This window comes from Dioscorea cayenensis, chromosome 7 (assembly GCF_009730915.1).
Source record: "Dioscorea cayenensis subsp. rotundata cultivar TDr96_F1 chromosome 7, TDr96_F1_v2_PseudoChromosome.rev07_lg8_w22 25.fasta, whole genome shotgun sequence".
Taxonomy (NCBI): Eukaryota; Viridiplantae; Streptophyta; class Magnoliopsida; order Dioscoreales; family Dioscoreaceae; genus Dioscorea; species Dioscorea cayenensis.
This window is the reverse complement of record NC_052477.1, coordinates 20919515-20937826: the sequence shown is the minus strand read 5'-3', so window position 1 is coordinate 20937826 and position 18312 is coordinate 20919515. Positions and strand designations below refer to the sequence as shown.

General features: G+C 34.8%; 1 protein-coding gene across 1 annotated transcript; it reads right to left on the bottom strand.

Moving 5' to 3' along the window:
• Window positions 1–15345: 15345 nt before the first annotated feature.
• LOC120265142 (scopoletin glucosyltransferase-like) lies at window positions 15346–17075 on the bottom strand. The gene is made up of 4 exons (XM_039273043.1): window positions 16969–17075; window positions 15829–16816; window positions 15643–15712; window positions 15346–15566 (listed from the first exon to the last, which is right to left on the bottom strand). The coding sequence occupies exons 1-4, from the start codon at window positions 17073–17075 to the stop codon at window positions 15346–15348; spliced, it is 1386 nt and encodes a 461-aa protein (XP_039128977.1).
• Between the last annotated feature and the right edge of the window lie 1237 nt (window positions 17076–18312).

Below are 18312 nucleotides of genomic sequence, written 5' to 3'. Positions count from 1 at the left end.
TATAAAAATATTCATGGGCCGGCCCGGCACGAGCCCGGCTAAAGTGGGCCGTGTCTCGTGTTGGGCCGACCCTCCCCATTTGCGGGCGCGTGCCGGCCCGCGACACGCATGGGTCTCTGGGCCGCCTCGGTGCCATCCCATTTCGACACCACCCTGCATTTAATGAGGTCCTCTTGATTATAAATTTTTGAGTTAATTCATTTTAAAAATTGATTGAATTTATTAAATAAATTAGCAATTTATCTTTAAAATGCCTTTCAGGATTTGTAGCTTGCATCCATTTTTCCATAACAAGAAAAAATTTCAACCGGAGAGATAGGGATCTAACATTCTTTTTATTACCCAACTGTTCGTCCAAACTTTGTTAAACACCACACATTTGGAAGGACAACTGTTTAATGCACTTGATGCGATTTGGACAACACCAAGTTTTTCTCCCATTTAAAAAAATTGTATTATTTGGTTAGAAAGAAAAATTACATACGGATCCTTAAAAGTTTTTTAAACTTCTCAAAAAGTCCCCTCGGACTTTTGAATTTTCCAAATAGCCCCTGTTTTTTTGTTTCACTTCATTTTTGATATTTGAAGCTCACTTTGCAGGGTTCCATTTCATTGATTTCCAATTTTACTCCTGCTATTGGTGGAAAAAAACATCCCAGTTACATCTCCATTTTGAAATACGTGCTGTGAATCATCAAATCACCCAATTTTTTACCATCTTGTAAAACATTTTTTTTGAAAAACTTTAAGTACTTTCTACCCACTAAAATATTTTTTTTGCCTTCTTAACTTTTTTACCTTTCCCTTTAGCCATTGGCTATGATCTATTTTCGGTTCCCTCATTTACTATCTTGGAGGTTCTTCGCTTTTATCTCTTCAACTATCTCTACAACCTTGGTGGCCATCTCTTCCTTGGTCAGCTAACACCCCGGTTCCCAAGAGAAAGCCTCGAAAGAAGGCCTCGTTGTGAGTTCCTTTTTTGGTGTTTGAGGAAATTTTTCATATAATATGCATTTTACTACCATATCAATGATAGTGAGTGGTGCTTTTTATGCAAGTTTTCAATGGAGAACTTTTGTGCAGTCGCTAAATACAAAGGGGAGGGACGAGTATGGGTCACATCTACCGTTGATCTTATAGTTGATACAAATGAAAGGCCATTGGGCGTTCCTCCTGACACTTTGCTCCCATTGTAAATATCGTTTCTTTTATGTTCATATACTTTGTATACATTGATTTTGGATTATTTGATGCATTAACAACTTCCTGGTTAGTCAATATCCTTAATGCTTAAGCTTTTTTGTTTCCGCATAGTGCATGCCCTTTGCACTTAAGATTTTTCATTTTCATTTACGTTACGTGGGTTATGCTTATGATATTACTTTCTTGTTTAACCTTTACTTTTATAGCTTATGATATGTAAGTTTAGTGTAACATTTAATGTTTTCACTTATCCTTGAATGTATCATTTGGTATGTTCTCATGTTTAATACTTCTCTCCACCAAAGATTCGGTTTTTGAGAACATATCCTTTCCATCACAAGAAGGACCTTCTAGTGTCCTAGGCCTCCCTATCTTGTTCGAACAATCTGAAGTTCTATCGTTGGATATTGGTTAACAGTTTGTAGACATGGACCACTTAAAGGATGCACTATCCAATTTTTCTATCAAGTATAATTTTAACTTCACATTCATTAAGAATGAGAAACAAATGGTGACTATCCAATGCTCCGTAGTTTGTTGTCAGTGGCGTCTCCATGCATCAAAGAAATGCAATAAAGAGCCTTTTAGAATCAAGGCAATGCATCAGTCGCACAATTGTGGTGGTGGTATATGTTCGACATCACATCCGAAAGCATCCAAAAAGGTGTCAACGCACGTGTGATTCAGAAGTTGAAGGACCGGCCCTTGTATACAGTCATCGATATTCAGCAAGACATATCACCTGAATATGGTGTCAACCTTTCCTATAAGCAAGCTTGGTTGGGTAAAGAGGTCACCCAAGTTATCCTCAATGGAAGTGAGTTATCCAGCTATGATTTATTACTTTAATCATCAAGCAAAGTGGTGAAGATGAACTAGGTCAGCATTGCGATTGTGGATAAAGATGGTGAGCGTTAGACATGCATTATTTTCTTTCCAGGCATGTACCTTGGGATTCAAAAGGGGTTGTAGGCCGCTGTTGTTTCTCGATGATACTCATTTGCTCAGGAAATATGGAGATACTCTATTGGGTGCCATAGGTAAAGATGTAAATAATGGTTTTTTCCATGTAGCATTTGATATTGTCGACAATGAAACCAATGTTATCTAGACATAGTTCCTATCCAAGCTCTATGATGCCTTATACAACAATGAAGATTATGAATAGATTATTATATTTGTGTCAAATAGACCTAAGGGCTTTGTCAACGCCATTGCAAAGGTCTTCTCTTCATCACCACATGCATACTGCCTAAGGCATTTGGAGGTAAATTTTATGAAAGGCAATGTTAGACTTGACAAAGCATTAAAGGAAAAGTGTTGGTCCATATTTGTTTGCATTGCATATGCATCCATGTTTAAGGAATACGATGATTCTATCAATGACTTTCAAGCTATATCACCCGATGCGCATCGTTGGCTACTTTAGAGGTTAGATGTCATACATTAGTCAAATTACTCATTCAAAGGAAAAAGATAGGGCAAGATGTATTCAAATGTTGCGGAGTCATTCAATGTGTGATAAAGAAGGTTGGGCACTTACCGGTGACAAACATGATGGACTCCATATGCTAAATGATCATGTCAAGAGTAAAAAAAAAAGTCTCTATTACCTTATGTAGTTACTACGTGTCTTGTTTTCATTTAGATAGATTTGTTCCAGCATATTAGTTTAGGTTTTAACTTTATTAAAGGCGTTGTCATTTAGTGTACTATGTTCCCGCATAGGCAAACCTGTTCTTATGCAACAAAACTCATTCATACTTATTATACAAATTCCCCATTTAATATTTATCTAATCGGTTTAGTTATACTAGTTACCAATTGTGTTCGGACGTTGCTACATATTTAGGTACCCTTCCAGATTTTGTGATTTATTTGAAAATTCTCTTGTTTGTAACAAGTTCAAGCCAATGCATAGGTTGTGTCAGACACAAGAAATCACAGAAATGGAAAACCTATCTATGCCCTAACATACATAAGAAGATAGCGGAAATTATCGCCGAAAGCTGAAATCTCAGGTTTGGGTGTTGTGAGTGAGTGATCAGTTTGAGGTGATTGATCAGACCACCATCTCTATAAACCTGTCATCAAGAATAGGCTCATGTCATATGTGCCATGTATATGGCATCCCATGCAAACACGCCTACAAAGCTATAATATAGAAGAGATAAGCGTTCATCAATTCATTAATGATTACTTCACCATCCAAACCCACAATTTGGCATATTAAGAGGCTATTTTCTCCATCCCTGATAATGACAAGCGAACATATGTCAACTAAGAACTACTTTTACGTTTGCCTATCACAAAAAGGCAAACTAGCTAGACATCCTAAACGAATGAGGATATAATCGTAGTCATCTGCTATCCGTGAGTTGCACTATAGTCATTTCCATGATGTTGGCCACAATCATAGATCTTGCAACACACCTAGTGCTGACTAAGGATGAGTGATTAGTTCTATTGGTCGTGTATTTTTTTGTTGTATGTGTTGCACATTCTTAATCGAGAAGGATTCATTAAATAGAAACATACTCTCTCAAATGTATTGCAGGCAAACTTAAATGCAAACAATGATAGATAAATGAGCACATAAACATTTAATCATATATCAAACATTTTAAACACCAACACCTAAGAATAAACAAGAATATATCCTATTAAGAGAGAACAACCACGCTTAAATGAAAAGATATAAACATAAATGAGAAACGAGTTCTACGTAAGCTAGAAAAGTACCTTGATAATAAAATTATATATGACAAAATAAACAAAAAATGTAAAATGTTATGAACAAACATTTCTAAGAGTCCCCCATTGATTCATCCTTTGTGGCAGTGGCCGATTTGTCACCACTGTGGGCGATACTATCCATAAGTATGTGTGTAACATACTTTAATCTTAGGTAAGGCATGTCATTTTGTGGTAGCCGGAGTTTCTCACCCTAGAGTATTTGCTCAATGAAACGCAAAAGATAGACAGAAAAGTTGACATTGTCTTTCTTCTGCCTTGGGTAGTCTCGATCATGGGTTAGGGGGTATGCTTCAGTCGCTGTCTCACTGAGCTCATTCTCGACACATCTGTCAAGTTCATTCAATTGGATTGGACTTGGGTTTGGCTAACCAAGTTGAAGTAGGTTGGGTTCATTTAAGTTTGAATGAGAGTAAAGAATTGGTTTGGTGTAACCAATTGAGGATTGATTTGATTTGGACTAAATGTGTAATTGAGTTGTTGAATTTAGGTTGAGTTGTTGAATTTAGTTTAAGTTGGGTGAGATTGATTTGGGCTTGGTTTAGATTTTGGGCTAAGGACTTTGGGCTGAACCAATTGAAGAAGAATTGGGTTCATTTGAACTAAGCTGGTTCAAGAGTTTTGTATAACAATTGGAATTGGTTCAATCCTGGTTGGTGAAATTGAACTTGGTTTAGTGAAATTGAGGTTGGTTCAAGTTGGTTCATGAGGGTTTAGGCCAAACTGAGTTGGTTTAAGTGCAATTGGAGACTAGTTTGATTATGCAAGGTCGGGTTTGAACAGATTGGAGTGAGTGGGCCCAGCTAGAGAGTCAGTTATTGGTTTCTTGTATTTTATTTTGGGTTCAGTTATGTCTTTAGTTTTCATATTTATTTATTTTATTCCGTTCTCCTGTTAGGTGTTGTTCAGGCTTAGGAGAAAATTTCAGGTCTAGCCAAAAATCCAAGGGAGATTAGGTGAGTTGGTAGTGGCTACTGTTTTTGAATATTTGGTTAATTGCTATTATTTTGAAATAGTTATTTACATGGCTACTATTTGAAAATAATTGTTTAAGTATTTCATTTTATATTATTTAATAATTTCTATTGTTAAAGGATACTTATATATATTTGCAGTTTGCTATGCCATAGCAATCGTATTAGTATATCTGGTTTGGACAATTATATGTAGTTTCAACTGTGAAGATAACATGAAAATATGATTTCCTTATTCTTTTCAGGTATTTATTTTAATGGGTATGTGTACCTTGACCTTGAGTTGATTTGTGAAAGCATGTGGCATATTAAAATGTTTTTATCGTCGATGCTTGTGGAATTGGTTTTCATTCATACTATAGGAATGGTGTCTTGGATTTGGACATATATGTGATAATTTCCTCGAGTTGGAAATTGGAAAGAATTCCATTGTTATATTGAATTTTGATGGTGACTGCGGACTTTAAACCAACACTGCAGTATGGGGTTCCAAGGTCTGGCCTGATGGGAGGCGTCGTGGTCAACCTTGAGTTTACACTCGTTAAGAGGTGCACGGAGCCATTGACAGGGAGTCTTTTATGTGAGATACCTGGGTTCACCACACGGGGATCTCAATGACCAACGTCAAGGTTATGAATGCCTTGATGGCTCTCAATCTAGTCGCGATAACGGCAAAGTCAGGGAGTGTTTTTAGGCCAATGATTTGAGATTGGTTTTACAATTCAGTTGTGCAAAACATGTTATTTTGGATTGTGATGAAGGGGCGAAGCCCAGCTGTCGCTCTAAGGAGGGCAGTCTCTCACAAAAATTGTATTTCCTTAGAAAATTTATTTGATGATGATTCATGATGAATTTATATTATAAAAGCTCTTTAAAAATGTACTTTGCCAAAATTCTGGTATTTGGGAAAATTTGGAAATTATTTGAGAAAATTGATCTTTATATACTTTATATATGCTATATTTAATTATTTGAAATTATTGAGCCACTATCGACCAACTGAAATGTGTTATAGTTGCTGGAGCAGGACCCTACTAGATTGTCTGTGCGAGTATAGAGCTAGTCAAGGTTGAGTCCAAGATTGAGTGGGTCCCTTTTCTTTCTATGTGTTGGTGTTGTGATCTTGTAGCGATTGTACCTGCAAATTGGAGTAATTATATTTGTTGTATTCGTGTATTTGAACCTATAGTTGGTGTAAAGTTGACAATCATGTTTGTATGTCTAATTTGGTTTTTTGAGAAGTGTCAGTTTTCTAGTTAAAAAATAGATTTTTAACTGATGGGTGCCACATTTACCTCGATAAAAAGGGTGGGTGTGACAGCTATATTTTATTAAGATGATAATGTTAGAATTCATTAATGTACATGATAACGAGGTATTAGTGAATTTGTATTGGATTAGTGGTTGATCCAAAAATGTTATTGTAAATCTATTTCAAATTTGTAACAAATTTTGCTAAGGGACATGTTTATGGGAGCCATTGCAAATCGTTACATATTTTTGCAACCACTTTGCAAGGGACTTGTTATGGATCCATTGCAAAGTTGTTGCAAATTTGCAACCTCTTTGCAAAGAATTGGCACATATTTAGGAAATCCGTTGCAAATCTATTGCCAATTTGCAACACATTTGCAATGAATTTGTCTGGGATCAAAAGATTTGTTGTAAATCCCTTACAAATTTGCAACCCAATTGTAACAGACTTTGCAATGGAATGGTTGTAACTCCGTTACAATTCCATTACCAATTTATAATATATTTGCAACCGATTTAATGCTAATCTGTTACAAAAGTGTTGCCAATCCGTTGTAAACATTTTGCAACGGATTAGTTCTCATTCCAAAAATTTGCTATGAGCAAAATAACAATGGCATTAATCCATTGAAAAATCATTACAAAATGTATAGCAGCAACGGAATTGCAATGGATTTGACCATTACAAAACAGTAAAATTGCAATGGCATTAATCCCCATTAAGCTAAGTGTGTCTGGTACACGGGCGTTGGTCACTCAACCAAGTACAACCTAGAAGTTGAAATACAGAGTTCTCATGCAAATCAACACATTAAAGATCACACAGCTTAAACCACAAACCAAACCAAAAGCTCTAGAAGTAAATCACAACATCCATACAAGCAAGTTCATCCCAAGATTCACCAGATGCTCGATGACCTTGGGAGTCTAGTTCAACATGAATAAAAGAGAGAGACCTCAAGATACAAATAAAACATCAACAAAACCAAAGAAACCCCCTTGAGATGTTGACTAGAAGGTGGTAATGAGAGCTTGTCGGACCGCTACCGAAAGCTCCTTAATAATCTCCTTGATAGCAACCTTCTTCTCCCTTGGATTTGCCCCTTAGATCCGCTCGTGAAACCCGGATCGGTGCTACAATACTTTGCTATAGTACAGTGTATAGTACTTTCCTATAGTGTTTATGCATTAGTCATCTCGGGTCCCAAAGTCTCGAGTGAGTCTCACGGGCTTCATGACGGGTGCATGGAGCCCGTGAGGTTTACAACCGATTTCTTGCAACACCTGATCCCCTGGCTACAGTGCTTGTTACAGTGTTATTGCTCCAAAAACATGATTTTTTGTGCCGATTTTCTCCCCAATTAGCGTTCTCGAGCTTTTTCTTGGCTTCCCGAGGCTCTGTAACACAAATATAACTAATTTAGACATAAAACGGCATTGATTCACTCGAAAACACATGCTAGAATGTATAAAACCCTACGATAAATACATACATTTAGGCTCTTATCAACAAAACCTACTAAATTAAGTGTTTGCCCTTGACTTATGTTTATAGTCATTGCATATGAAAGATTAATAGGGAATTGCTTTCGACACATGATGAATGGCCACTTGCCTTCTTGCATAGGCATAATAATTCTAGGAATGTACACTTTTCGCTTATGTTGGATCCAGAAATAATTCTTGCCTCAAAAATGTTCTGATGCATTTGTGTAATTATCAATCTTGTTCCATTGGCCATTCTCTTGGCTAATGTTTCTTATCAGCATTATCACACTACCCAATTTTAAAGTAAGCTCATGATTCGGTATGGCTATGAATTTTAATGCATTTAGGAATTTAGTTGTATATAATGGTGCATTTGCTTCAAAGCATGTAGAAGCTTTTAGAGATGTAGTATCGAACTTAAATATTTATGCTTATCACTTCAATTTTTGTTGATGATTGTTTCATTTAATATATCAACGCTTTCATTGTATGATGTGACTATAGCTCTTGCCTTAAGTATTCGGCTTTACATTGTTTCAGCTAGAATTGTGGATAAATAACTTCAATGATTGATTGTATTGGATTACCTAAGCCTTCAACCAATAGATCGTGTAGAATTTCTATCAAATCTCCTTCATCAAGATCGCTATGATTTCTTTCGATAGATGTAATTGTACCATCACCAATTTGTAACAACCATTCTACAAATTCTCTTAATTGATTTCGACTTTCTTCATCAAAGTTGTTTCTGTGCAGTCTCATGTTAGTCTTGAGTTTTAATATTTTGCTTTCTTTCGAAAGTTGTGATTGGGTTATAGTAGCATTTATGATATCTGTTTTGTTACTATATGGAATAATTGGTAGGATTTGTCGGAAATCCCCACCAAGAACTACTGTTTTGCCTCAAAAAGGTTTTTGTAGATACTTTTAGTATTGTCTCTGAGAAAAGATCTTGTAAATTTTGTTTAATGCTTCAAGACAATTCCTGTGAACCATAGTAGCTTCATTCCAAACAATCAAAGTTGTTTCTTCAATCAATCTTGCCAATTGAGTTTGCTTATTAATTCTACATCTAGAGCATTCTCCAATATTTATTGGGATTTTGAATCTAGAGTGGGTAGTTCTACCTCTGGGCAATAAAAGTGGTGCAATTCTTGATGAAGCAACAACTAGTACAATCTTTCTTTTAGCACTAATTCCATTAATGATGGTGTTTCATAAAAATGTTTTACCAGTCCCACCATGGTCATATATAAAAAACATTCCTCCATTGTTGTTCATAGCTTTTTGTATTTGATTATAGATAGCTAATTGTTCAGCATTTAATTTTGCAAACATTGATAAGTGATCTTTTTGAAGCTGAGGAATATTGTAGTGTAACTCTTCTTGAGGATTATCTAATTTAATGCCATTTTATGATGTGGTTGCCGGCGTATCCCTTCTCCGATATTGAGGGAATCCATCCTCATCAATCATTGTTGAATTACAAAATGGCTTTGGATAGAATTTTTGCATATTCCATTTCCATACATGCAACTATAAAAAAAGAAGAAGAACAAATATAGGACTCTACATAATTTACATGCTTTTTTACTGAGTCCAAAGTGATGGTTTTTCATAAGATCATCCATCAAATGACATAGTTTTATTCGAAAACCCTCGAAACTATGTCAAGTCAATCTTCGAGACATTGGCCTATAATAGCACTCAATGCATCTGTTATTTACGATCATCGAGGGATTGCAAGTGAATGCAATAAATAGTTTAGAGTAGCCAAAAAATCTGCAAATAGCCATTGCGTCTTGGTATTTCTCAAACATATACCTATGGCCTGGTATAAAACTTGTAGGTAAAATAATGCACTTCCCAATACTATTGCATTGCAGATCTTCTTGACCGGTTGCATCTCTAACAGTCTTGTACATTTCGATCCTCAATGATGTTTGGTGTTCTCTTAAATATCTGAATCTTGTGTCTTCAATTATAGCATAACAACCAACTATAAATTGTTGGAAAAGTTGACCTCCTCTAAGCAAGGTATTATTCTCAATATTTCTTTGTTAAATCAAGTAAGCATAATATTCTCTCATAGTTAAACACTCCCTTCCTAATTTATTTCGTATTGGAGATTCTTTATAAAGTATATTTAGATGAAAGTAATCTTCTCTATAATAAAAGAATAATGGATATTGAAGTGGCATGAGCAGCGGATATAGGTCACCAATTCTTTTTAACCTTCTCATTTGTGTTCGACTATAATATCCCTCCCATGGTCATTAATACCAATATCATCGACAATTAGAGCAACAATTTCTGGAACTGCTGGTACAGAATAATTAAGGTCTTTATTATTTCGATTTGCAAGAAGCTTTATCCTAAATGGCAATTCTCTAAATTGCATGTGAACTTCTCTTGCACTCTGGAAGACTTTGGAAATCTCATTGTACTCATCCAACATATTCCTTAATCTGCATATGATATCATTGTCCAATCCTTGAGCACCATCATCAAATCAAAAGCATGATGTTCTATAATCTAATTCAACATCTGATTCAATCGTGTACAGCTATGCAAATCTAGTTCTATGCCCAGCAATTGGAAGCAAAGACCCCATTCTACGATAATTTTGTCCTAATAGCTTGAATACATAAGGCCCAGGTTTTTCTATTGACACTATTATCAACAATACCACTGAGTGAAGTAAATTGAAAAAGTGAGTTGTATATTATAATCTGCTCTTTAAATTTTGATTTTCTTACCCCATCATTACCATCAAATAATCATCTTAAAAGAGGCGGTGTTGGTTTTTGTGGTGGAAGACAAATAAGACCTTGCCTGTAACACATATTAAATTTAGGATTTGAAGTAGATTTGGATAGGTTGATCCTTTCATCATATCACATGGATACATTGCAAAATGGACATTTAAAAGTTGGCCCACCAAAGTATGAAGGTTGAAATATCATTCATGTTATAAACATCAAGAGAAGAACAATCCATACAACCATATATGTGAAAAATTTGTAATTATCATTTTGAGAAAGTTGAGGATGCTTAAATTGTAGTGTGGCTATTTCAGAAAGAACGATAATAGAAATATGGGGAATCACTACATAAGGAAATGCTTACTTTTACCCCGATTGTTTAAAACAACACCAGAATCATTTGTATAAATATGACTTGGTGAAAGATTGATATCATGATCAACAGAAACATTTTCATTGTTAACCATTAGTTGATTAGATTCTAAGAGTCCAAACACATATTTTGATCTACTTGTTGAAGCATCGGCGTTAGAGCGGGACCCATTTATATTAGAAAATGGATTTTTGTTGAAATGGGTTATAAAACTACCACCAATTTCACTTGAGTCTAATTGTAGTGTAGACTCAACATCAACTTCACCATCAGCGTTAATATAATAATGCTATCGTAGATGTCTGATTATTGGCTTATTAACACCTCCAAACACACTATCAATTCTGCTATTATTTCTACTATGGATTCTTTTAGCATTTATAATATCCATTCATCTTATTCTGTTACATGCAGCCTTCGATTTACTTACCACAGGTAACAAATCAATCTTTTTAATATCATGGGTCTTAGTAATTTCTTGAATTTTGCATGAATCTTTTGTAACATAACTGGAGTAAGATGAGTAGTAAGAAATAAATTTAAAAACTGTAGTAAGATACTAATTACTTCACACAGTATAAATATCATTTAAGTATAAAATAATATAAGGAAATTCTTACCTCAAAAGAAGTCTGCAAACATTCAAATTAGCTCACCACTTCTAGTCAAACTTTTATATCTATATAGCATGAGTGCATTTAGAAACAAATCATCAAATTTGCAATGTAAATATAATAGTATAATTTGATCAAATTATTCTTCCTTCAAATCATCTTAAAAAATAAAGCTGCCTTGGTATTACAACATCATAATTTGGTATTATCAATTTATTATTTGATGTATATGATATATGATAATTGATATTATTATTTTTGTATATTTTAAATAGTTATTTTTTAAAATATTAATTTAATAAGTTTGATACAATATTTATCTTTATTAAATTTATAAGTTGAATTTATCATTAAAAAATAATCTATTTGTATTTTAAAACTAAAAAGTTAGATATATATATTATAATTATTTAATATTTAATCTTATGATAGTTTTTTTTATATATTTTGGATAAAAAATTTTTTAATAAGAAATTGACATGTGACACTTTAATTATATATTTAATATAATTTGTTTCCTATTAAAACATTGAATAACATAACATTTACATCAATTTAAATTTATTTTAATATGCTTATATGATTAATTAACATATATTACAATAATAATATATATAATAATAATAGCATATACAATAATGCTATCCAAAGTGGTATGTATTATCAAAAACTATATTTTTAAGATTTTAGAAAAACTTATTTGTTTTTTACATTATATCATATCTTTTTTCAAACATGCCCAAGTCTTAAATTATGTAAATTAAAAAAAATAAAACAAATCAAAATTATAGGTGAAAATAAACATTACAGATTGTTGGTCCTAGCATGATCCTATTTAGTTATTATTGTTAACTGCATTTGATCATCACTTCTTTAAAATAACAAATAGCATAATGAAATGAATATTTTTAAAATCAAGAGCTTTATTTACTAACATTATCAAGTAAAAGAATAGTAAGTGTAAAATTTACCTAATATCCTAAATGAGGGATGCTTCAATTCGGCAAGCATAAGACAAAATCTTAATTTTGCTGTAAAACGTTTATGAATCAAATCCAAAAGTTATCGTATTGTTATAATGCAATGACATCCTTTTATAAGAAATGAAGAATTATTTTTTTTATATTTTGTTTCCTGTATAAGACTATAAAAAGTCAAAAACAAATCACTGAAAATCTGTGTTACACATTGTGAAAGTCAAGATTACTCTGCATCTACTTTACAACAAATTAAATACGATTTCAAATAGAGTCAACAATTGTGGCTCATGCTTCCATTCAAGCGGGTCCAATTAAAATAAAATAAAACAATTAAACATCCATCAATTAGGGAATTGATCAATAAAATAATCAATAAATCTAAGGGTTTTCATAATGATGCTGGTAAAGCTGCCAGCATCACATCAAATCTTTAAAAAAAGTTTTTTTACTCACATGTCCAACAACTATAGCAACACATGAAATGGTGTATATTTATTCAAAAGTGGGGACATGCAAACAGGAATTCAAATGAAAAAAGTCAACCCCAATAATTGCAATATTATCAAGGGCAAAAGCTAAGAAAATTTAGACTCAGCTTCATCGTCGTTCCGTCTCTTCCACTTTAGCTTTGATCACATTAGAATATTTCTCTTAACTCATTTGAATTTGTTATTACATATAGGGAGGTTCACTGTCAAACTTCTTCTGGTTGATTTCCTCACTAATAAACTTCATATAGCCACCACCACAATTAATTTTTTGCTTATGCTTAATTGAATTTAGAAAACTAATGTCTTGTCCTTATTACCAAACTTTGGCAACTCTACCAAAATGGCATAGAACCAATAATCCTCGGTAGATTGGATACTTACAGTTGAAAATCATAATCAAAACATCAAGGACGTGTTAATTCAAGTAGAAGATCAAAAGTCACAATTTCAATGATTTAGGAGATAATTAAAAATATTAGACAAATGTACCTTTGTCCTCGTAATCTGCTCTCCATTTGGCGGGAAGTATGATTCCATTCCCAGTCATGTGGTCTTGCTTCCTCCAATGCAATACTATCCCACGATCCTCTCATCCATCTTATAAGCACATAATTCACAAAAAGCTAGAGAGTAAAACATCAATGCAACATCTCCAAACCTCAAAGATGCATATGTTCAGAAGAAAAAAAAATACAAAGGCATCAAATTGATACTAAGCCTTTAGTTACAACTAAAAAAGCTTGTAATATATCTCAAATTCAAACAACTAATAAACAAAGCGAGAGCCCGACAATCAAATACACTATCACAAAGAAAAAGTGATTTTTTTAATGAGAATGCAAAATACCCGGAAAGATCCGATGATAGAAGGATGAAAAATAGTTAGGATTCCCATATTTTTTCCCAAAACAAATTTAATGCATTTTCCAATTCCAATCATCTATAAGAACAACTTCCAAAAATCTCTTTCTCTTGATAGTAAAGGGTTATAAAACAAACTCGAACTACTACTTTGTTCTTTAAATATTAGTACATGAATAGCATGACAAATTATAAGAAAAGAAATCAATTAGAACTTTTAAAATGGCAACATAACTGAAATACATAGATAATCATACAACAAATGATCAGGAAAATAGGAAAAAAATAGTAACAAAGAAACTTGAAAAGATTGTTCCTTTGGTATTCCTCTTTGATAATAAAACCATCAAAAACTATATTTCCCATCTATTTAAAGAGAACCCATCAAATCCAAGAGCTCATCAAACCCTGAATTCTTACCATGAAAATGCTCTCAAAGAAGACCTTACCAGAGGCTGCAAAGAATAAGTAAACGGCCAAGAAGATGAAAGAGAAGACCTCAACTTTTCTCCACGCCATTGTTACAAAGAACAATGAAGGATTGATAGCTTCTTCCCCTGCCCCCCTCCAATCACTTATCAATCCAAGAATTGGATTTGATTTGAAGGTAAGGGTTATCAGCGGGGGTAAAAGGAGTGGCCTTTGGAGGGATATTCATCCCACTCCATGTTGGCTCCCTCGATGTCCTTGTAGATGAAGTGGTAGTCCACCATTGCTGAGCTGTAGAGCTCGAGAACCAGAGATCGCAAGGTTTCTTTCGAAAAAATGTTAGGGTTTAGGGTAGCATCAAAGAAAGGATGGAAATAAGATCAGAAGTGATGTTAAGATTGGTGATTTGGGAATTTATGGTTAAGGTTTCGGTGAGAGGGGATGTGGAGAGGGCGAGAGGGAAAGGTGGAAGTGATAAGGACATGAACCAATGGCAGATGGAAAAATGGCACATTAAAAAAAAAAGCTGAAATGAGGAGATATTTGGGGGATAACTTTAAGAGTAAGTGTATATGTGTGGATAAAAAACACAAAATTTTATTATTTTTGAATTAAAAAAATGATGTTTTTGTGATTTGATTGGATTTTTTAAGGCTATAATGGAAAAAAAAAATTACATCCCACCTAGAATGTTACATTATCATCTATCGAATTGGTAATCAATAATCGTAGTATTATCAGTAATATTGTCCAAGTTATAAGATTCTAAAAATGAAATATTCAAATTCTGAGGGCACTATAATATTACCCCAACCAAGCCCCACTTTTAGGGTTATGGTAGTCAACATCCATGCATAAATTATCAAGATAAGCCGATAATTGTTTGAATATTATTTTTTCATATATTAAATCTCTCATTATTAATCTGACTTTTTTTCACCTTATTCATATGGCTAACACAGCCGGTTATATATATACTAATAAGACTTTATGCCAAATGAGCTAACTACAAAACATCTTGTTGGAAATTTATTAAATCATTTGTTTTATTAAATATAAAAAAAAGTTTACTATAAAATTATAATACATAGAGGACGAACTATAGAACAATAGAACAAGATGGTAACTTATGATGAAGAGCTGATAACTCACTGATGAGCTAAGTTAACTCAGTATAAGAAGAGCCATCCTCCATGATAGCACTCTTTGCCATCTCTCTCAGCTTTCTAGCTCTCATCCTCATGGCCTCAGCTTTAACCCCACCAATACTGGTCATGCAGCTCACAACTCTCTCTATATTTATCCAATGAATCAAAGGCCTATCCTCAGGCCTCATCACATGTTCCTTCATCCCAACAGCAACACCAATCTTCAACACATCTACAACCAACCTTTCATTTTTAAAATTGCTCCACAAACAAAGGACAAGTGATCATTGGCAAGCCTGGACACACACCTTCAAGAGTGGAGTTCCATCCACAGTGAATCATGAACCCACCAACAACTTTATGATTCAATATCAATGACTGAGGATCTCATCCTCTTATAATCATACCGTTTTTGCCTTCATTAATCCTCCCTTCATACCTTCTGGCATCCAATCCTATATCTTCTCATCCCTCTCAATAATCTTAGGAACCACCCAAATGAATGCATGATTAGAAGCTTCAAGACCCAAAGCCATCTCACGTATCTGCTCACCGGAGAAGCTAGACAAGCTTCTAAAACAAACATATAGAACAGATTCAGGTTCCTTCAGATCAAGCCAACACAAACACTCATGATTTCTATCATCACTATTGATCATGTTCTCATTGCACAAAGACACATGACCGATGTGCCAAGCTCGACATCTAGTGACTGTGCGGTAGTGTTCAACGTAGTCCGGTTCCAGCTCATAGAAACTATTCATCACCACGCCGTAACTTCTCTTCTCTGCCTCCTTAACATGAAGGAAGAAATCTTGACGCTCTTTGTTTGTTTTGCATATATCTAGAACTTGAGTCTTGAGTAGCTCAATCCATTGAGGGATTCTAGGAACCAAGAAGGACTTGGTTTTAGCTTGCAAGGTCTGGTAAGGATTATAGATTTGTTGGATGGTAATGAGACACAAAGGAAAGAAGCCAGTGCCATTAAAAATTAGTTGGGGGATGGTGAGCTTGGATGTGATTTCAATGGTCCAAGGAAGGAAGATGTCAATTATGATTACTTTGGGGTGGTGTTGTGTGAAGGTTTGGTGGAAGGGTTGGGAGAGCATGGAGACGGCTTGCTTGAAGTTGGGGATGAGGTCTTGTGAGGGGAGGGTGGTGAGGTTTTCATAGCCTTCACGGAGGCCTGTTGCTGTGGTAAAAGAGAAGGGAATTAGGGCTAGTTCTAGTGGGGAGTTTGAAATGATGGGTTTGAGAAGGAAAGTGTTAGCAGGGGTGGTGAGGATGGTGGTTCTTACTCCACGGTTGGCAAACAACTTGGCCATGTTGATCATGGGGAGCATGTGGCCTGGTGCAATGTATGGAAAGAAGAGGATGTGAAGATCTTGGGTTTTGGTCACCACGAATGGACAGTAGAGCTGAGAGAGAGAAAGAGAGAGAGAGAGGTGAAGGAAAGGGTAAATATCCTGTGGAGTCACCAAACTATGGCCAAATATCAAAAGGGATACCCATCTTTAATTCGTATCTTTTTACTACCATAATTTGATTTCACTTCAACAGGAGGGTACCCGCTTATTTTTGGTGATAATTTTCTGACGTGGCCGCCGGAACGATCACGTGGACCAGCTTAAGACAGCTCAGTTGATGACTTGGAAGTGCCAGCAAGGATGTTATAATCCTCATCACCCTTTTTAATCCACATCACCCCGTTCATGGTCACATCAGCATCCCACCCACTCATCTTCTTTTCCCTCGTCTTCTTCATCTCCTGACTTTTCTTCTCATTCTTAATCTCTTGCTTTTGTCTTTCTCAAATGAAGAAAACTACATCAACCTCAAGAATTCATGTGCCAAGGCCTCTTGTAAATGAAAAACAAGGGGCTGCTGCAAAGAAAAGGAAAATGTGGGCCACCTGGTGTTGGATGAGTCTAGAGTTTTTGGTAGTACCCAATTAGACAAATGAAGCCTGGACAAGTTTATGTCACTTTCTTTGGTTTCTTCCTTTTTTTTAATGCAAATTTTGTAATTGAATAGAATTAAGGTATTATGTATAAAGCTTGTGTAGTTTATAAACATCTTATCTGTAAGGCAGAAATCCTTGCAAATTTTGGAGCATGTCTTCCTTGTTTTAAACAAAACATGTAATTTTTGTCAAGATTGACTTCATTGTGAATATATTAGACTTTTTTTTTCCAAACCAGTTGTTCTGCAAATTATTTATTCTAAATCAGCATGTGTTGCCATATTCAAATTGATGTATGCTGTGGACTCTAAATTTTATAGTTTTATTCAATTGATTTAGTAAATATTGATCTAGTGTTCAAAAATTATATTACCAGATGTGTGTTGTATGTTATAGCCTCTAAAATTCATATTACCATTTATATGTTGTATGTTGTGGGCTCTGAATTTTTGCCCTTATTACAACATCTAAAACCCTCTACAACTGCATGCATGACAATTACAAAATGAAACTAGCTGTCAAAATTTTTGAATGAGATTAAGCAAAGAAGATGCCCTTTAGAAGAACCCTCACTGCGATTCTATGTTCAGGTTTAAGAAGCAACGAAGAAGAAGAAGAAGAAGAAGAAGGAGGAGGAGGAGGAGGAAAAGAAAAAGAGAAGGACAAAAGCAGGAGATTGAGAATGAGAAGAGAGGGCTAGAGACGAAGAAGACGAGTGGGCAGGATGCTGATGTGGCCATGAACGGGGGTGATGTGGATTAAAAAGGGTGATGAGGATTATAACATCCTCGCTGGCGCTTCCACGTCATCAACTGAGCTGTCATAAGCTGGTCCACGTGGTCGTTCTGGTGGTCACGTCAGAAAATTATCACCGGAAATAAGCGGATACCCTCCCGTTGAAGCGAAATCAAATTATGGTACTCAATAGATATGAATTAAAGGTGGGTATCCCTTTTGATATTTAGCCATACTTTGGTGATCCCACAAGATATTTACCCTGAAGGAGAACACTGGT

Coding starts and splice junctions, on each gene's coding strand:
- LOC120265142 (XM_039273043.1), bottom strand. CDS start 17,075: ATGAGTGGGTGGGATGCTGATGTGACCATGAACGGGGTGATGTGGATT. Junction 16,817..16,968: donor TCCAAGTCATCAACTGAGCT/GTCTTAAGCTGG, acceptor ATTTGGCCATAG/TTTGGTGACTCCACAGGATA. Junction 15,567..15,642: donor ATGGAACTCCACTCTTGAAG/GTGTGTGTCCAG, acceptor GGTTGGTTGTAG/ATGTGTTGAAGATTGGTGTT.